The 21,785-nt window shown below is 42.7% G+C and overlaps 1 protein-coding gene across 2 annotated transcripts in view; it reads left to right on the top strand.

The window, feature by feature from the left end:
- LOC142662540 (uncharacterized) overlaps positions 1-21,785 on the top strand; it is a 61,843-nt gene that overhangs the window by 11,332 nt on the left and 28,726 nt on the right. Inside the window, exons 3-5 of one of the 2 annotated variants that reach the window (XM_075840749.1) lie at positions 8,266-8,328; positions 9,099-9,228; positions 10,561-10,651. In XM_075840749.1, the coding sequence (XP_075696864.1) occupies positions 8,266-8,328; positions 9,099-9,228; positions 10,561-10,651 (284 nt within the window). Of the gene's footprint in view, positions 1-8,265; positions 8,329-9,098; positions 9,229-10,560; positions 10,652-17,408; positions 17,482-21,785 lie in introns of those variants that run through there. The other variant, XM_075840752.1, reaches the window with a different exon arrangement.

Below are 21,785 nucleotides of genomic sequence, written 5' to 3' on the forward strand. Positions count from 1 at the left end.
CTGTAGACTAGAGTCTATGGAGGGATGCTTGAAGCGCGAAAATATAGGACATATCCTATTTTTTCATGGACCCTTTACACGCTCCTTTGAAACAACGGTCGTGTGAACGGCTCCATTGAAATACATGAGTCCATGTGAACGCCGTTGTTTTACCGGCCGTCACACGGACGTGATACACTCTCGTCCGAGTAAGCCTATGTGAATTCTGCTAGGCCTGATACAGGAAGTGATGTAGCAGTGCTGAGTGTGTTATTTAACTCTTTAGGGCTGTGTGGTGGAGGCACTACATTAAAAAGATGTGTGTTAAATATTTTGTAACTGTCTAAGGCTTTGTTCACACTGGTGTTTTGTTCATACGTCCTGGGTTCCGTCACTTTTGACTGCAAGAATAGCACAACATGGAGCACTATTCTTGCTGGCGAATTGTCGGAAAGCTTAACAGGACCCCATTATACAGTAACAAATGGGGTCAGTTGGCCGACGTTTGGATTTGTCATGCAACTGATCCGGCAAACATCCTGAACTGAAGCCAATGTGAACATAGCCTTATATAAAGGTCCTAATTGCGTCTACCTTGTTTTGTGCTTATGTTAGGAGTTATGTTTATTTCAGTTGTTCCTTGTAATATCCTATAGTACCGTTTGACGTGACAACCGGGAGTCTAGGGGCCTGGCCAGGGTGGGCTGTGATTATGGGGGAAGTGGTGTTTGTATATGTACATTGGCTCTTTTTTGGGGGCATATTCTTTATATTTATGCAATAGGAATTAAGTATACAGCAATATTGTAGGAGAGGGAACTTGTAGTTTTTGTTTGTCCTCGAATGTCCTTTGAATCTGCAGGACTAGATGCTCCAATATGAACTGTTATTGGTGCCGATGGTTGCCGGATGAGCAATCTTGTATGCCCGTGGGTACGTGATCTATCAAAACTAGTGCAAAGGAAATGTGGAGCAGTTGCCAATGGCAACCAATCATATTCCACCTTTCATTTTGCAGAGGTCCTTTGGAAAATGAAAGCCGCAACCTAATTGGTTGCCATGGGCAATAACACCACTTTTCCTTTGCCCAGTTTTGATATGTTCCCTAATGACTGTTTACATCATATTTGGGCCATATATCCGATATATCTGTACTTCTACCAAAATCAAATATATAAACTTTTGCATAGGGCAAACTTATGGCAAAAAGAGTCTGGTATGGCCGGTTTACATCTGGATTTCAGACGTCCATGGTTACACAGGTCCAAGCATATAGATATGGCATACATGTGCACAGTACAATAATTCATACATATGTACAACATCTATACGTCTGTACGCGCGGTTTATTATAAGTGCCGCGCTTCCTGTCTGAATCCGCCATATGGAGCAGACCATTTCTATACAGATAGACCGGAATAATTGCTGTTGACTCCAGGCCTTGACTGAATTCTACCAGATGCCCAGGAAATTGGAGCCTCTTCTTTGCATCACTTGGTGGCAGAAAAGTTTTGGTGGCCGCTTTTGTAGGTTTTTGGTCACCAGATAGAATCTGTACATTTTGGGGGGTCACTTATGGCGACATATACGTGATGTCAGAGAATTTGGTGAACTTGCACTGTAATCTTAGAGAATTACATTCACGGCAATATAATTTGTTATCGGAATCCTCCCTGTATGAGCGGGTACAATGCAATGTTTTTTTTTTTTGTTTTTTTTTTTTGTTTTTTTTTTTTTAAATTCTATAAAGTGATATTTATCTTTATGATGGCGTTTAAAACCCCAAAAGTGAATATATTGTGTTATCTTAACTTTGTTGATTCAAAGGCCCCTCTGTATTTTCTCTTTTTATGTTTTTAATGGTGTCAAAGAGCAAGGGAGAGAGAGAGGAAACCTGCCCTTTAAAATTCCAGGATCTGACCCTATAGAGTTGTGTATTTTTCCCATCCTTTTTTTTTATTTTTTTTGCATTATGTTAAGTGGATGTATAAAAAAAAAACTTCTTCTTTATTATGTCAAGGGAGACTGAGATTTTCTATAAATATATTTTTGCCTCCCCATCACAAAAGTGGAATAATAAGCAGAGGTTTAGAAGACCATAAAGTGACAGTCGTATAATCTATCCAATATATATATACTGTGCATTGTCTCCTAGGATTGTCTCTACCCTTGAAGGATTTGGCCAACTTTTAGGTTGACCGGGTGACGTCCATCAAAAATAAAATGTAAAAATCCGAGTAGTCCTTAGTCCTGTTCCTGGGAAAGCTTAGTGGCCACCATTACAGCTTACCCGGAGACCCGGCTTTCTCAGACTCCTGGATGACATTCTGACTAGATATGCGTCCTTGGCATCTTCCTAACCAGGACCCTAAGAAAGCTGGATGTCAGGAGTTGTAATGGTTGTCACTCAGATTTCCCAGAAACCCGTATATCCAACTTGGTTCACGGGCTGTTGGCAGGTATGGGGTAGGCCATTACAATAAGGGTATGTTCACACGGCCTATTTACGGACGTAATTCGGGCGTTTTTGCCCCGAATTACGTCTGAAAATAGCGCCTCAATAGCGTTGACAAACATCTGCCCATTGAAAGCAATGGGCAGACGTTTGTCTGTTCACACGAGGCGTAATTTACGCGCCGCTGTCAAAAGACGGCGCGTAAATAGACGCCCGCGTCAAAGAAGTGACCTGTCACTTCTTTGGCCGTAATTGGAGCCGTTATTCATTGACTCCAATGAATAGCAGCGCTAATTACGGCCGTAATGGATGCGGCGTTCAAGCGCCTGCACATGCCGTTACGGCTGAAATTACGGGGATGTTTTCAGGCTGAAACATCCCCGTAATTTCAGCCGTATCGGACGCCCTCGTGTGAACATCCCCTAAAACAGTCTCAAATTCTCATAGACTCAGGCGGTGCCCTCGGCCATAATAAAAAACACTTCCACCTTCATTGATCAGAAAATAATTCTTTCTATCAGTCTTGCACCAGAAAGAAGAGATAAAAATTATAATTTATCATTTTGTGATGACTGCTCGCTTGGTTCTTGGTTGGGTGCCAGCGGCTCATACCAAGCGTTGGCTGGATTTCTAAGTACAACTAACACCGAAATAGCAGAGTAAACCACTCGCTACTACGTGCCTTTTCTAGAAAACAAACAGTAACAGACTCCCAGCTGCGATAATGAGAGCCAGAGGCATATTGCAATCCCAGTATTCTTGTTTTATTTTTTTAAAGGCTGTCTGTTTCCAGGGAAAGATGAGGGACAACAAATATGACCGCCACTTTAGATCTGTCAGGAGTGGTCACCCAGCTTTCCCTGGTTCCTGAACGTAAAATCTGCCTAATGACCCATTCCCTCCTCCTGTATGACTAAACTAGGAAGATTTGCTATTCTGGACTCTAGAAAAGTTGGGTGACAACCCTTGAGGGAGCTGTAATGGTGACCTTATTGACACGAAGTTTTTCCAGTATTGGATCATTTTTTTTCTTTACTACCTACATTCGGCGTGAACGCCAAACCTGTTGCTATGCCGTATGCGAATGTACGACTATTGACTTGCATTGCAAAAGAATGTTTATTGCGTGGTATACGATTTTTTAAATTTGCGGCAGCCATCTGTTTGGAATGCACGGCAGCCTACGCTTTTCCAATACGATGAAAATTAAAATATATGTTGACGGATACTACCCGAACTTATGCCAAAAATATACTTATTTGCACACTTACCAACATTTTGAATCCTAAATGAGGGGACATTTTAAGCCCCACCCCAGTATGCCTGGAAACACCCCCTTTTTAATACAAATTTGCATAACCCTGCCCTTTTGTGATCCAGTTAGCGAAAATGGGACTGTTGGCAAGGATGCTCAGAATACATTCTTACTAACATTTAAAACCCTATTCTCCACGGGGCACAACCCCAAAATTTCTCAGAAACCCCACTTTTAATTGAATGCAAATTAGCATAAACCATCCCTTTTTTGTGGTGCGGTTCAAGGGCCACACAAATCTCCCCGTGATCTGCCCTGTGCCAGTCTTCTATACCAGGAGGGTTAGGAGTTAATTCTCCCTGCACTAGTTTACCAATAAACTCCTGTCTTTGGGGAAAGGGCAGAGTAATGAAGTGGTTTGGCAGTTGCCGATGATTCCATGATCTCACTGTAGTCTCCCGTGGGCAGTGGGCAGCAAGTCCGTCCTTCTTAACATGATCTCACCGAACATCTGCTGGAGGGTACAAAGGTTTGTGTGTGCTGCTTCCCAACGAGGCCATTCCGAGCACTCTCATCCACCGCCCTATCCCACTGAAGCATCTGTCATTAACGGGACCCCTCACCATAAACCTATTGTCCGACCCTCCCGCATTAGGATGATCTTTTGATTTATGTCCCGCAAATTCTGCCGTTGTTCGTTTTTCATATAGTTAAATTACATGTAAAGTTATTCCAAGAGGCGTTTTTTGTTAAGAATGCAACACCGCATAGTTTCATACTCCTATCTAGCTTGGATGTATACAACACAGATCACTGTTTATCCTGGTTCCTGAACGGAATGGCAGAATTACAGGAAATATGAAAAAAATAGAGAGTTTATCCCAATAATTCACCTAGGAAGATGCAGAAAATTCTGCACGGTGCCGTCCAAATGTATAGCTTAGACCAAAAAACAAAAAAGAAAACAAATATTGGACATAAACCAGCACACTCCAGGTGAGATTTTGATATAAAGGTACAAATTTATTCATAAAAATTTAAGTCAAGTCGATTTTGCCATCTCGATACATAGTATGGTCGATAGACAGATATAGCCAAAATAAAATTACATTTCTTTTAAAGGAGTTGCCGGAGATTAGAAAAAAGGTCTAATTTTTCCCAGGAAAGTGCCACTCTTGTGTTTTAAGTTTTGTATTAAAGTTTACCTTGAATGGGACTGATCTGCAGTACCAAACAAAACCATTGCACAAGAGTGGCGCTGTTCCTGGGTAAAAAAAAATTCTCTAATCCCAGACAACTCCATTAAGTTCAAGAATACCCTACAGTTTTATATGTCATTCAGGGTCTTTGGACAGCTGCATGACATCACCTACAGATTATAATCAGATTTTCTGTACACACCGATAACTTTTGAGGTGTGCCAGATACATATCTAAACATGTAGATAAAATAGCTTCTGTGAGAATCGCCTTGATCTTCTTCCAAATGATAAACCTGTGTGGGATTTGTTATTAAGAAAAAGTTCTGTCACTTTCTAATATATTTGTGCCTAAATTCCTCATCATTTTCAAGATCTCTGCTTGCTGTTATTGAATGGGAACAATTCTCCCTCCTGTCCTGGTAGTTGATTACAATGTATCAATGCAGGAACAATAAAATGTATAATCTCGGAGTCCTGTTTAGTTCACACTGGATACAATTGTAGCAAACGCTCTGCAGTGAGTATTTTGCAGGTTTTCAGCCTGGATGAAAACAGGAATGTTTTAATCCGCTGACAGCAAACCGTGATCTTGAAAATGGTGAGGACTCGAATCACAAGTATATTAGATTTTTCATTATACATTAATTCAGTTTTATTTACATGAAACTAAAACGCTTTTAATCCCTGTAGAAAGTTTTAGAATTAAATGTTCTTCGATTTTCTAATATAATTTTTGTTCCAATTCCTCACCGTTTTCAAGAGCTCTGCTTTCTATCAGTGAATATAAACATTAATGACTGAGTCTACATCCTGATCATGTGCTGCTGACACAGTTGTCAAGTGTATCAGAGTTCTTGTAAGCAGGTCATGATCAGGGAGTAAATTTAATGGTTTTTTATTTACTGACCGCAAGCAGAGATATTGAAAATGGTAAGGAATTTATTCACTGTATAAGAAAAATGTATTTATAAAATTTTCTGACATACTTTAGTTCCGCAAAACCAGAAAAGTCCTTTTAAAGGGTTTAGAAAATCTATGTTCAAATACCCTATTGGGGAATTCAGAGTTAAAGGGGTTTTACTATCAGGGACTTTTATGACTTATCCATAGGATATGTCAAATATATGCGGGTCCAACCTCTGGGACCCGCACCTATATCTAGAACGGGGCCCCCTAAACCCTGATTTACCGCTCTGTGCTCCGGCAGACTCGTGTGATTCCCAACAATGAAGAAGTAAACAGCGTAGCTCGCATGCTACGCTGTTTCCATAACTGCCATTCGCTACTATGGGACTTACGGAAACCGTGTAGCTCAGCGAGTTACGCTGTTTTCCTCTAACGTGGCCGGAAATCACACGCTGCAATAGGAACACAGAGCGGTAGAACAGGGTTTAGGGGGCCCCATTCTAGAGATAGATGCAGGTCCCACCTCTAGGACCCGCACCTATCTGCCATTTATGACATATCTGGTGGATATGTCAAAAATATCCCTGATGGGAAAACCCTTTTAATCGAGACGGGGAAACGGTCCTTCCCTCCAGGACTGTCACCGATCCGCCATAGCAGAGAGCGGCTACAAAGAGCGTCTCTCTTTCTGTGGAGAATCTTGCACTTCCATGCATTACCCATTGATTCCACTGGGTACCACAGGTGAATTGAACACTTGCTGCCAGGTTGCCCGCTCATTGCTGTGAGTCCCAGCAGGAAACCTGATCCGCTTATCATGAGGAGATCTATCTAACAAATAGGGATTATCCAAATCCGAGACCCCTCTAAGCTCATAGAATGGACTTTGCTATTTTCTAGACATGTCCTTTTTTTTTTTTTTTTTATCCACACTGTAGAATGTGTTGGAACATTCCTCCTCTTTTACTGCTATTTGCCATTTGGTGTTCGTTTTCATTCCAACCCTTGCAAATTTTTGTTCCCTGGTTCACATTTTGTGCTATGTTGAGCACAGACCCGCTAACAAAGGGTGTGTAGTGCACCAGAGGAACCAATCGGACAATTTCTTTCTTTATTTTTTTTTCCTATAGTCTGGCTTCATCAAAAAACATTGGTTCCAAAAAAGTGTAAATCGAAATCCGTGGTCTCCAGTTTTAGTAAAAAAGCCTGCAGCTGTCAGTGCATGCTGGGAGTTGTAGTTTCACAACAGCTGGAGAGCCACAGGTTAGAGAACACTGATGTAGATTATAGACTTGTGCTAGGGGCGCACTCAGAGTGATCAGGACCCCTGGGTTAATGAGGGTCATGGAGCCCCTTACTAACACTAAAGTCATGATACACTTGCACTACATGCATATTAGCAGCATTTATCTCTTGCAAAAAATTTTTATTTTTTTTCTGCATTTGGTTAAGGATCAATGGACAGTTGACCCCTGATTATTATAGTGCATGTTCACCTTTAAATACCAACTTGCATATAGGAATAGTCTACATAAAAAAATGTAGTTACTTTGTAAATACGTTACATTACCTATTCAGTACTGGTCCTCAGTATTATACTCCAGAGCTGCACTCACTATTCTGCTTGTGGAGTCACTGTGTACATACATTACATTACTTATCCTGTACTGATCCTGAGTTACATCCTGTATTATACTCCAGAGCTGCACTCACTATTCTGCTGGTGGAGTCACTGTGTACTTACATTACATTACTTATCCTGTACTGATCCTGAGTTACACCCTGTATTATACTCCCGAGCTGCACTCACTATTCTGCTGGTGGAGTCACTGTGTACATACATTACATTACTTATCCTGTACTGATCCTGAGTTACACCCTGTATTATACTCCCGAGCTGCACTCACTATTCTGCTGGTGGAGTCACTGTGTACATACATTACATTACTTATCCTGTACTGATCCTGAGTTACAACCTGTGTTATACTCCAGAGCTGCACTCGCTATTCTGCTGGTGGAGTCACTGTGTATATTGCTTATCTTGTACTGATCCTGAGTTACAGCCTGTACTATACTTCAAAGCTGCATTCACAATTCCGCAGTCTTCAGAGCTGATATCTTCTAGCATTCCCTGCTGGCTGAAATAAAAACACCTCTCCTACTGCATTATAGGAGCTCAGATGAGCTGTTGGGGGTGTGTCTGACAAAAAACTTGTTGACTGTTACCACTAACAACCAGCTCTGGACTATATTACTGATTAGTGTAATGCTCCATAGGCTGACTGTTTAGGTTGGTACTGTTAGATATGCAGACTTCATTCTAATGTCTGTGACTAGTGTTCTTCTTCTCATGTAGTTTTTGTGACTTTTTTTTTTTCATGTGCTTTCCTGGTAGAATCTGTGGTTTATCAATTAGTATATGACTTGTGTTAATTTTATATATATTTTTTCTATCTTGTATCATTTTAGTTTGTCGGGACTTTGCAGTTCTTGAAGATGGCGCGCTGGCTCACTGCTTGCAAGAACAGGAAAGTGAGTTGACAACATGACAGTACCTTATAACAATTCTGTCTATAATATACTGCATATGTTTAGGTGACGTCCTGGATCTAAAACTCGATGGTTTAAGTGTTTCCAACTTTTTAAAGGCAACGTCCGTTTTATAGAAAGTGGTGCCCTAGGAAACAAGCAAAGTATGGCCCACTTCCCCATAAGCCCACATAATACCGCCATATAGTGCCAAGATTGTACAGCCCACATAATACCACCATATAGTGCCAAGATTGTACAGCCCACATAATACCGCCATATAGTGCCAAGATTGTACATCCCACATAATACCGCCATATAGTGGCAAGATTGTACAGCCCACATAATACCGCCATATAGTGCCAAGATTGTACAGCCCACATAATACCGCCATATAGTGCCAAGATTGTACAGCCCGTATAATACCGCCATATAGTGCCAAGATTGTACAGCCCGTATAATACCACCATAGAGGATCCAAGTACTATGCAGCATCAAAATAATACTCCCTTAAAGATTCCACATAATACTGAAGTTCAGTTTCCAAATAATACCACCATACACCTAATACAGGGGGGGTTATGTTTGATCATGGGGTTCCCGTCTTCGGGGGCCCTGAACCGTTGCCCTGTTAAGCTGATCTTACTTAGCAGCTCTCCACTATGGTTAATGGAGGGGGGGGTCATAAGTCGTAGTATAACATTGGAACTGTATATTTATTTTGGTGTGCTGTATCTCTCCCTCACCTCTGTATGTGTCTATATAAATCTTAGTTGAGCAGCACTATGCCTCCAACATCCGGAAGAATAAGCTGGTGCAGAAGGACATCCGTATAGCCAAGAAACTCCAGGATGAAGAAGATCAACACAGCAAAGTGTTCAGTCTCGAGCAACAGAAGCAAATGTGAGTGGATAACCCATGAGGCTTCAAGGAGTGTCCATGGGTTGTGTCTGGAATTGTAGCATTCAAATGAATGGCGCTGAGCTGCAATACCGGACACAGCCTATGGATAAGAGTGGCGCTGTTACTGAAGAAGAAAGTAGACCCTTTTTTCGATGCTCCTACAACTCCTTTAGCGTAAGTGCAGGACACTCTTCTGGCACTTCATATCCACCTACAATGTGCCAGTCTGAGTATGTTCACCCCAACTTACCAGATGTGTACCTCCTATATATGACCTCCATTATCAAAAGAGGCTTTTTCACTGTGGAGATGAGAAGTTGATCCAAGTATTTTGCCATGTTTAGAGTGGGGAAGGAATATCCCCTCTACTTCCTCGCCGGGGTTGTTTTGCCTTCCTCTGAATAAGTACTACAGGGTAATGGGAAGAGTTGGATTGATTAATGTCTGTCTTCGATCTTACGAACTATATTACAATTTGCACTAGTAAAGGGTTGGCAATTAAATTAATCAAAAATCAAATACAATTTTTGTGCTGCCCCTCATAGTAAAACTCCACTTTTCAGCAATTTTACCAAAAATTTGGAGAGCTTTATTAAAGGGGTTGTCTCAAGAAGACCACCCCTGTCCAAATGCTGTTGGGGTATATGGACATGCCATAAAATGGGGTCACCCTCTCCGGACCCTCCTATATGAGCCAGAACAGCAGTCTGGGTAACCACTGCAGGGGGAATGTTCCGGCTGGCCGAGGCCTCCCCCAGCAAAATAAACTTGGGTTGCCCCAATTGGGTGCCAGACGTGCTGATCCCCGATCCGGCTCCCAAATTGAAGGGTCGATGAGACCAACCCTTTAAGAGTAAAAAAAATAAAAACTTTTTGATCCTATTGTACCAGCAGGAACTGCTGATGCCTCGAAGGAAGGCTGGCAAACATTCCTCTGATAACCATGCCCTTTGCTGTATAGGACGTTGGATGAAAAATTGCCAATTGAGGGCCAAGTCTATAGATATTTTTATATGCAGCTCTCTGGCCTCCTATTACAGCAAAGTCCAATCTCTAGCATGTCCATCCTCTAGCACCACCAACTCCCAGCACCCAACTCTTCTCGGACTACTTTAGGGGCAAGTGAATCCAGAATCTCGGACTATATAGACTTCTTGGTAGCACTGAACACGACGCGATTACAACAAGACCGTCAGATAGTTGGAGATCTTGGGTGTGGTCCTCTACCTGTAAACCTTCAGAAGGTGTTTTTAATAGATCCCTTATTTGTCGATAGTGAATGTGGTATTATACTATGGACGGGCTTGTCATAGTTTTTGTTTGTGTCTCTAGAGAGGAGTTAGATTCTGAATACGCCCGTGCCGTTCAAGAAGAGCTGCAGAGGAAAGCCCAAGAATACCTTCTGCGAGAAGAGGAAGACAAGGTAAACTACGCTAGAGCTTTGCACAAACCCTTTCTCTGTTGGCTATGTAGAAAAAAAAAACATTTCCCTATCATAACTAATCGCAGGACTGTTATTCCAATGGGGGGGGGGGGGTCCGCTTTTCGATAAATGGGGTTATTCCTTGTATAAAAAAAAAAAGTTCTACAACTTCCGATATACTTTTTGTATCAAATCATGATTTTCAAGATCTCTTCTTGCTGCCGTTCAATAGGAACCTTAATTGTTCACTTCCATTGTCCTGATCCTTCTACTTCGCATTGGGCTTTAGACAATGGTCTACCAAGCACCATAGACATTTTATTGGTGGAGGAATTTTCTGGAAAAGTTTGCCACTAGTTCTTTGGATGACTATCTGTTCAATCAATACCCTCAAAAACATGAAGTCAACCTATGGCCCCTTACAAAAAGACCTGAAGAAGTCCACACCACTAGGTTTCTCATATCTAGGTTGTCACAGAGCTTTAATGCGAAGAGGTTGTCCAACGTTTGGATATTTCCTCAAAAAACTCCAAACCGGTAACACGTGACATGAAATATATTACAAAAATGTTACCGCTTGGGACGCTGTTGAGGATTTTTTTTTCCTAATGTCGGACTAGTCCCTCAGGGATTAAAGAGAGGTTACAATAAGATGTACATTTCCTTCAGCAGGAAGATAAAGCCATAAATATCCCGTTAGACGTTTTCTTGGTAACAGACGTCTTCTCAAGCTGAGACAGATTCTTCTGTTTGGGTTCTAGATCTTTGGTGGCTGAATAAACAGATCTGCGGGAGAAACTTGGCGAGTGAAGATGAGAAAAACACTTGTTCGCTGAGAAAAGCAACGTCCGTGATCTCCGTATTTTACACCTCCGTTATGAGAATGCGTCGTTAGGTTTTTATTGCGTGTATTATATGGCTGCTAAAGTCTTATGGCGCTGCAACAGTGTTTTTTCCCACATTAAAGGGGGTCACTTGTTGCAGAAATGTCGCCCTATAAGATTTACGTGTGTAAGGCCCTGATCACACGGCGTGTAAATGTGTCAAAAATGCTAGCGTTTTTGTAAAGCGCTTTCTAAAATAGACTTTGTGGCGCATAATTAGAACTCCCATTGACCATGGGAATTAGGCATGTTTTACACGCCAAGAATTGACCTGATGCTGTTTTTTTTTTTTTTTGTTTTTTTTACACAATGCGTTTTTTAAACTCGCGTGTAAAAACAAATGTCGTATGCACTTCAATGCGTTTTCCCATTAATGTCAATGGGAAGCTTAAAGCTGGTGTTTTTGACGCGTTTCGCATCAAATACACGCCGTCTGAACAAGGCCTAATGAGGGAGGGACTGAGTCGCTAATATGCATTATTTGGGAAGAAGCAATACACTTAGACCTCATTCGCACGACCGTGTTTGGTCCGTGATATATGGTACGCATGTCGGCCACATTTCCTGGCCCGAACACCGTGCAGGGAGCCGGGCTCCTGGCATCATACTTATGTACGACGCTAGGAGTCCCTTCCTCTCCGTGGAACTAATGTCCCGTACTGAAAACATGATTACAGTACGGGACCGTTTTCCCACAGTGAGGCAGGGACTCCTAGCGTCGTACATAACTATGATGCTAGTAGCGTTCCTCCTACACTGTGTTAGGTCCGGGGAATACTGCCGACTTGCAGACCGTATGTCACGGACCGAAACACGGTCGCGTGAATTAGGCCTTCGTGGTGAAAATCGCGCTGGGTCAGCCTAATTTTTCACCTTTGGTGTCCAAGGAACTGTTCAGCGAGGGGTTTCCAGGCAAAAGTGCACCCCTATGAGGGGTCGGCATGAACCCAGGTGCGACTGAACCTCCTATAGACCCCCTGACATGACCTGATGCACAAGATCGACTCTACAATTCTATTATTATAAAGGTGCTGCACAGCTAGTCATGTGGTCCCTCTCAGCCAATCAATCTGGAGGGATGTGCTATTTAGCATACACTCTTTTGTGGAGTTGGTAGGGTTTTTGGTGGCGTCCCTTCGCTTATCGTTATTACGGCATCTAATCGATGCCCCGGTTTAGGTTATCTGTCTAGTTCAGTGTAACAAATGCCGTTTTGTTCGCTATAATTCTACTTAATGTCCAAATCTCTGTATGAACAGATTACGGAGTGTGGAATTTGTGCCCTAAATCCAACACATGACTCCTATTAGCAGTTCCCTTTTTACACGCGGTTTTGCATTGTTTGTTGGATTGCTCCCCATGATATTTCCTTATAGTTTGTTTGGGATAACTTCTGTATTTAAAGTTTTTAATTCACACGCTGCAGATTTTTAACAAACCTGTAGCGTAAAAAAAATGTAGTGCGACATTGAAGGCATGCGGCAGACTTTCCACTCTGCTGCGGATTTTCACAGCGTATATCCCTTTTTGCAACGTAATGCTGTATTCACATTTGCGCTGGCTTTTTTTCCATTTCTCTGTTCCATCGTGGCAACAGAAAAACTAGAAAAATGGAAGCGCCGGATCCATCACCTGATTTAAATCAAGGGCGGCGACTGAACCCAGTGACTTTAATGGGTTCCGTTGGATTTCTGCCAGGTTATCGGACAAAATAGCCATTTTCGTTTCCAGCAAATATGACGCAATCTGCACCTCGGACGCAGATGTGAACAGAGCCCAAAACATGCGGGTTTTCTATGAAATCCACGAAGGAAAAAGTCTGCAGTGTATGGAATTGGCCTTAAATACGGATAGTACCCACAAAGTGGCGCCACCTTGCAACTTTGCCAATCGGGTTCCCGGTTTCAATTAACATTTACGCCTGGGTTATTTAAACATCTACATTGCCTTAAAGGGGTTGTATAGGATCATAAAAACATGGATGCTTACTTCCAATAATAGTGCCACGCCTGTCCACAGGTTGTGTGTGGTACTGCACCTCAGCCCATTCACTTAAATGAAGCTATGCTGCAATAACATATGAAACCTGTGGACAGAGTAGCGCTATTTCAGGAAGAAAGCGTTTTTTAATCCTGTACAACATTTTAAATGTTATTTTGTAGTAGGTTTCCAGAAACGGAAATTTTGAACAACACTCGAGGAGTTTGGGTGCGCTATAGAACAGATTGGTCTTGTCATTTTGGTAATTGATAAGAGATATCAGCTCATAGACACCCCCCCCCTCACTCGTGTCCTCTTCCGATGCATCTATATTGTCTTATCAGGTGGTACCGTATGGCCGCCTCCGCTGTTTTTGAGGTCAGGTTCCCTTTAAGAGTTTGGCTCCTTCTGCCAATAGTTATTTTTGCAGCAATGTAGAGACATTGAGTTTGTGCTGTGATGTAGAAGTGCGGTCTCCTCTTTTTGCATGTTCAGTCTTCCGAGTCGCACATTCGGAAACATTTTCCTAATTTAGTGTTAACTGTTTGTTTGTTTTTTGTCTGAGGATGGATGAGACCTGGCAGAGCGTGGGTGCTGCTTTATGGAGTAGGTCAAGCGGCTGGCAGCGTCTGAGTCAGGCTGCGGGTTTTAAATGCCACCCAGTTCTGGAATTAACCTGCAAAATTTACCTGCAAAAATATCTAATAATTCTTGGTAAAACTTCATTATTAGTATTTATAAATGATAAGGCGGCTAAGGTTACACGGCGACTTTTGGTCGCATACGAGTAAAATCTTGGCTTTACTGCCATTGTGATACTACCTCAGTATTCCCTGATCAGAAGCAAAGTTGTGTGCGACCGGGTTGGACTTTACGTGATGGTCGCCTATTACCTTGTTTCCCATAGCAAAACACTGAGGAAGCGTCGCAGTAATGTCACGACAAAAAAAAAAAAATTAAAAAAATCATCATTGAGCCGTTGCCCAATATCGGTATAATTTTTGTATTGTACATACAGCCACTGATGTCTGGGATCTTGGCTTCGTATTTGACCAGGGTCACATTTTCTCCCCTTGTTTGGTGGGTTTCTTCTGGATACTCTGGTTTCCTCACTCTTCAAAAACAAGTATAAAGTTTAATTCCACTTTCAAGACAAAGTATAGTGAAGTTGCAGTCATTTTGCAGTCCTGTTGCTTTTCAGTTTGTGAATCCTTTTGTGGCTGCTTTCAAAATTCTGTTGGTTGCCCTTGGAAACTGACAACAGATTATTTTCTCTCTGCAGTCGGACATGTGACCTAACCGCAGAGCTCTAATTGTGTCATTATCATTTGAGCTTCCACAATGCATTGCTCCCTGGTAACCAAAAACCAGAATAATTTTTATACTGATGTTGGCTTTTTTTCAAGCTGTCCATACACAGGAGATGGCCAAATGTGCGTTGGGCCAACGGTTATCTCTCGTATAAATATATACGCTTGGTTTGGCTATGGGTTAATGTTCATTTCAATGGAAAGAGGAGAATAAGCTGTTGCCATACGCCTCTGGTAGCTTATTTCTCTTGGGAATCAAGAATCGAGCATGTTAAAATCCAACATGCCCGATCCTTCTCTGTGAGGAGGCCCCTAGATCATATGTATGGTCTACATACATGTGGACGGGCAGCTCAAAGGGATTGCATAAGGTTCTTCCAGAAACAGCGTCACTCTTATCCATGGGCTGTGTGTGTGGTACTGCAGCTTAACGTCATTCACTTTAATGAGGCTGAGCTGCAATACCAGCCCCAACCCCTGGACAAGAGTGGCGCTGTTTCTGGATCAACTTGATCAATGACCGGTTAGAATACACATAGTGGAAGTGATGACATCTAGAAACAAAGGAAATTTGTAATGATATCGGATACATTTTGGCACTGATGGAACATATTTCCATCCCTCAGAAACACACGAGAGGTGCTGCTCCATGACGGATTTTATTGACTGAATTACTGGCCTTGAACTGTAATTGCTATAGAAGTACATTCAATGGGATGCTGAGGCTTGTAGTTCCACTACAGCTATAGAGAAAGCCGTAATGAGATCACTGGTCTCAAACCAGTGGATCTTGAGCTGCTACTAGACTACAACTCCCAGCATCTTTCTTGCATTACAGGGCAGATTTATATCAATTGTCTGTCATCAGCGAGTAAATATTTATAATTCTCACAGAATTGGGCACGGTCACACGTGATGACAGGTTCAATTCCTGAATTTCCTCTGCTCAACAAAAGCTTTTTGAGATGTGCAAAATACATGCAGGATCCGACTGATTTCACACAGATATGAGACGATGGAATCCTATTTTTCCGCTGGAACAAAACGTTTCAATGCCAAATGGGCGGATGCAGCTTAGATCCTGGATATTCCTATCTACGTGCCAGGGTCTTCTTGATGCAACGCTGCTCATCGCCAAAAGAAGAACTGCGGCTGCTATTGAATTAACCCTAATCTGATGGGGTTTGCAGTTCTCTAGCTGGCTAGCTCATAGGTAATGTATTAGGTGGTCCCAACCCCCCCCCCCCCCCCCCCCCCACAATCGACCTGCTCCAAAGATATTGCACTACCTCTTAATGAGCATTTCCCCCTAAAATCAGATAAACCCCAGTAAATGTTAGTTGTGAAGTTCTTTTATTCTGTTACGTGGTTAAGAATGTTATTCAGATTTTTTTAGTTATATCTGTTCCTGGGAAAGCTGGGTAAAAATCCATATGGCTGCTGTTACAGCTCCCCCCAGTGGTTGTCAACCCAAATCAGCCTAGTTATGTTACATGGTAGAGGGGGTATATTACTTCATAACTAGGCACATTTGGCTTTGGAGATTCTAGGAAATCTGTGTACCAATAGTTGTCGGTGCCTTGGCTCCATTATTGGTGCCAATTATAATAAAGGATGATGGTTCAGGTAAACTCAACTTTTCCTTTGGACGGTCAGCTTTCCTGATGTACTTCTATTCTTCATGAAATAAAAAAAATATCGAAAGCATTTTTTCTTAGATTTTTTTTTTTTGTATTGACGTCCCTCTGTTATTCCTCCTGGAAATTTAGGGAATAATTTGACAACTGGATATGACCATTTTCTTTGTCAATGGAGTGTGTGCCTGTACACAGCCGGATACTGTTCATTCATTGCTGACTGATGCACACCCTATTGACAAGGAGAATGGTTACACCTAGTTGTCAATTAATAATTTCCAGGAGGAATAACAGAGGAACGCCACAATGTAAAATTGTAAGAAAATATGCTCCAGAATTGGTATTTCATGGGTAATATAAGTATTTACTAAAATTAACATGTCAGGAGAGGTGATCATTTATTAGGCAGCTCTGTATTTAAAGAATTTGTCAATGCCACTGGTGCCAGTCAAATACGTTGCCTTCTTATTAAAAATAAACCTGGTGTTTAATCGACTTAGGCTCCGTTCACACCTTTTTGGTTTTTTTTTCTCTGTCGGAGGTGTAAGTCAGGAGTATTCCCAGGCGTATACCTCCAATGTATGCCACTGTATATGAATACAGCCGCATACGATAGACTTTTCCTCACATAATAAGAAGTATACCGTACGGTATCCGTTTTTACTGTATCCCTTTGTATAGGAATGCGCTTGGAGGCTACGCTTTCCCATACAAAGTGTGAAAAAAACAAAATGCCAATGCATACCAGCCTGGCATATGCCGAGTGCATGGGGCCCTATGGATATGTTGCTGGAGCTTTCCCAGCGTATACGCCAAACGTATTTAAATAACCAAATGTGAACGTAACCTAAGCTGGCCATAGCAACCAATCGTTATGCGCTGGAAAAATAAACACTGAAATCTGATTGGCTGCTATGACCAACCAGATGCCATTTTCTTGGAGCCAGTGTTGATGTGTGAGGCCTCAGGATACAAGATGTCGGCCTCCTCTGTGTATGGACACAAATCTTACAGCTGGTGTGAGTCTTTTTCACGTGTCTCTTGTGCTATTTAGAGACTTCAACATGTATCGTGGATATTTTTATAACCTACATCAGAACAAATGATTCTCTGCTATGAATAACCGGAGTCCTGTCCTTGGTCTCCTTGAAGACGATGAGAGTTGACGCCAGACTCTCGGATGCTTCCTCTCTGTTTATAGCTTTGGAAACTTTATATCTGCAGGATTTCAGAGCGAGATTCACTATTTATTGTACTTCGGTTTCCTGTAATTGTTTTAGTGGGATTTTTTCGACCTCCCGTCGGATGATCTAAGTCCATCATAAATCACAAGCATATTTACTTATTTATGTTCTTACATCACATCCCCAAGAAGCTGTCGCTTTATTGTGTGTTGTTAAACGAGACCCCCACAGTCTGTTCTGATGACGTGGCCCCTTGGGATTTCTGTCAGGTGCTCATGTTGTCATGGAGATCTTGTGTACATCCCAATCACCACACACATCAATATCTACATACCTCCCAACCGTCCCGGATTCTGGGCGGTGTCCCGGGCGGCCGGGGGTATGTCCCGCTGTCAAACTAATTCTGAAGCCGGGAACCATCAGCTCGCTGCTTCAGAATTAGTTCGGAGCAGAGGGAGCTCCTCCGCTCGCAGAGGACTTCCCGGGCACTGCTCAGGGAAGCTCTTGACATTACTGTCCATATATGGACAGTGACGTCAGTGGCTACTCCTGGAGCGAAATCCCCGGCCAGTGTAGCCAATTGACGGCACTGTCCATATATGTGTGGGAGGCTTATACTGTGTGGAAGGCACTATGGGAGCATGATACTGTATGGGCTGAATCGGGTGTGTATGGGCTGGGATTAGAGGCGTGGCTTAAAAGAAAAAATTGTCGCGCTGCATCGGTTGTCCCTCTTTGTGATAGTTGGAAGGTATGTCTACATCCTACCTGGTTGGTACATGTGGGGGCATTGATATGGATGGTGATTGAAATCCACACACATGCTCCATGACCACACGGCATCGGACAGCCATCATGTAGTCATTAGAAGCTGTAGTGCAGCCTCAGACTTTAGGCCTCAAACTTCAGCCGATCTCTCACCATAAAAGTGAGTTATTCACATGTAAATACAAGTATTTCTGGAACATCCTCTACCTAAAATCCCTTATGGTCCGTATGATGAGGAGTGCAACAGTTATGACCAGGGCTGGCAGGGCACAGTCATATTGGGCCCATCTCCTCGCCACCTGCAGGTTGTTGATCGTAGAGCAGGTTTACCCAGATTGCCCGCATGCCTCAACCATCTACCAGTGCCAGCCACCATTTTCCGCATCCTGCTGCCATTTTGCCCTTCTAGTCCTTGTGTCGTCAGACTGAGCCGTGGCGTCAGGACGCATGCACTGTGGACTGTGCAGAACCATATACTGTAGCCACGAGGAAATATTCTCTCTGGCCTGGCAGCCGCCACATTGTTTTGGCTCTAGAGTCTGATGGCTGCTTATGATTCAAGAACATTAGGGTGCGGAGGAGCCTTGTAAAGGGGTGTTTCTTATAAAAGGGGGCATGACTTACATTTTAAAATTCTGCATGGTGCCCGTCACAATCATTCATAGCCCTGAAGAGCATTTCCAAAAGTGGTCAACTATGTCCTGAATAGGACTGACATTTCAGTTGCCCAAATGGTTGAAGCCCATCTGTCCCAGGCTCCTCAATGTCAATCCCACCTAACTGCAGGGATATGGGGTGTATTCCGACAAAGATCTAGAAGACAATCCTGGCTGTGACTGCTGAGGTCCCATGACTGATTCATCCGGGACAATTGTTTTTGGAGCATAGTGAAAGGAAACCGAATTCTTGTCTCGCACATCCCGGTCGCTGTGCTGACCGTCCCGGCTCTGCATGGTATAGACAATTCAACGAGAATAAAGGGTCACTGAAAATTAATATTTCGGACTATTTTAATGAGGTCTTTCCACGTTTTGACTATTTTCTGCAACATAATGGCCCCCAGATGGATACATGTTACCTGCACTGATACATTGTAGCAAACTATCAGGGCAGGAAAAAGATTTGTGCTGCTGAGTTATTTAGCTCACAGAGGATTGTCAAGACCGGATGCAATTGCAGCAAACTTTCAGCTGCGGGAAGTTTTAGGACTTTATGCCCCCTTTTAAAGGCACAGTCGATTCATTTTGTACAATTGAGAATTGCACAACATGGTCATGCAACTGCCACAGTCATGTCCGTGGAGTGCAACCGAGACTGTAGTGACCAAGTTTTAACCCTTTGTGGCATTCCTATTTGCTCAGTAAAACAAGCTTGTCTCCAGGTTAACTTGATTTAATCACTTGATCTAGCCTGCATCGCCACCTGGTGGCCACAAGTGATACTTTTTAAACCTATTGGTGCTTTTTCAGGTACTAGATGACATCCAGTGCTGGTCACAGATCTTTCCTTTTACAGCTTCTTCTCTCTTGTACTTTTTTGTTTTGTTTTTTTTTCTCTCCTAGTGTCAGTCTTAACTGTAATTCTGGCATGTTATTCAAAGGCAAAAAAGCTCAGGGTGATGAGTTGCTAGAGGACCTGTCCAGTGAGTGTTTAAAACTATGCAGCCAGAACAAGGAATTGTGGTAGGACTGAGAAAAAGGATGTAAAAATGTATATTTCATCTGTATGTCTGGTCGATATGAAATGCTGAGAAATACCGACCACGTAAAAGATTTTCTGGTTAGTATTTCACACTTTTTTACCCCCTTTTTCTTACTTTGAATTTTGTCCCATGTCAAATCCAATCACATTTGCCAAGTCATAGCGGACGCTAGTAGTTCTACGTGTAACCACTATGGTTAACCAGAAATATGATTCACGGTTGTGAAACCCGATTAGAGTTGCAGTATACTGTATTTTGCTGGAAGTTGTCATTTGTATCTGGCACATACACTGATGTGAGTCTGGAGTTGCCGTGTTTTCGTATGGTCTTATTACCTAATTGTAGGAAATATTGTGGCTTTAAAATTCACTAAATGAGCAAAAAAAAACAGAAAAAAGATTTTCTTTCTTCATCTATTAAAGGGGGTGTCCTGTTAGGACATGTGGACGTCTAAGACCTGGGGGGAGGTTTACCCTGCTCAGGACCCTCCACTATTAGCCACAGTGGAGCGTGGCTAATAAAGTATAACCCCCACTCTGGAGAACTCGGAGGAACCATCTGTTTACTTTATCGGCGATTTTTATTTGAACGAACGTCATGTAATGCTACATCTATTCTGAAACCCAGAAAGGGTATGTGCACCGTTGGCTACACTATATGTACCAGCGTATTGGGACACCTACACGTTACACCTACACAAGCTTTTCTGACGTCCCATTCTAAATCCCTAAGGATTAATATGGAGTTGGTCTCCACTTTTGCAGCTAAAACAACTTCCACTCTTCTGGGAAGGCTTTCTACAACATTTTGGAGTGTCCATTCATCCAGAAGAACGTTTGTGAGGTCAGACACTGATTTTGGAGAAGAGGGCCTGACTTGTAATCTCCGTTCTAGTTTATCCTTACTAGGTTGAGGTCAGGACAGTTAAGTTCTTCCAGACCAAACTCATCCACCATGTCTTTATGGACCTTGTGCACTGGGGCGCAGTCATGCCGGAACAGAAAAGAGCCGAACCCCAAACTGTTCCCACAAAGTTGTAAGCTGCAATTCTCCAAAACGTCTTGGTATGCTGAAGCATTAAGATTTCCCTTCACTGGAACCAAGGGGCTGACCCCTGAATAACAACCCCATAGCATTATCCCTCCTCCACCAAACATTACAGGTGGCACAATGCAGTCCGGCTGGTAACGTTATCCAGACTCTTCCATCAGACCGCCAGATAGAGAAGCGTGATTCATCAATCCACAGAACATGTTTCCACTGCTCCAGAGTCCAGTGGCGGCGGCTTTACACCGCTCCATCCGACGCCTGGCATTGTGCTTGGTCATGTAAGTCTTACATGTAACTGCTTGTCCCCCATACCATAAAGATCTTGGCGCACAGTCTTTGTGCTGATGGTGATACCAGAGGTGGTTTGTAACTGCAGTTATTGAGTCAGCAGAGCGTTGGCGACTTCAATGCACTTTTCGCCTCAGCGCTCGGCGCCCCCTCTGTAACTTTACGTGGTCTGCACTCTGTGGCTGAGTTGCTGCGGTTCCTAAATGCTTCCAGTTTACAATAATATCACTCACAACTTATTGTGGAATATCTAGGAGGCAAGAAATTTCCAGCACTGACTTGTTACATCGGTGGAGTCCTAATTCAGTGATCTCTTTACAACGACCCATTC

The sequence above is a fragment of the Rhinoderma darwinii genome, chromosome 10 (genome assembly GCF_050947455.1).
Source record: "Rhinoderma darwinii isolate aRhiDar2 chromosome 10, aRhiDar2.hap1, whole genome shotgun sequence".
Lineage (NCBI taxonomy): Eukaryota > Metazoa > Chordata > Amphibia > Anura > Rhinodermatidae > Rhinoderma > Rhinoderma darwinii.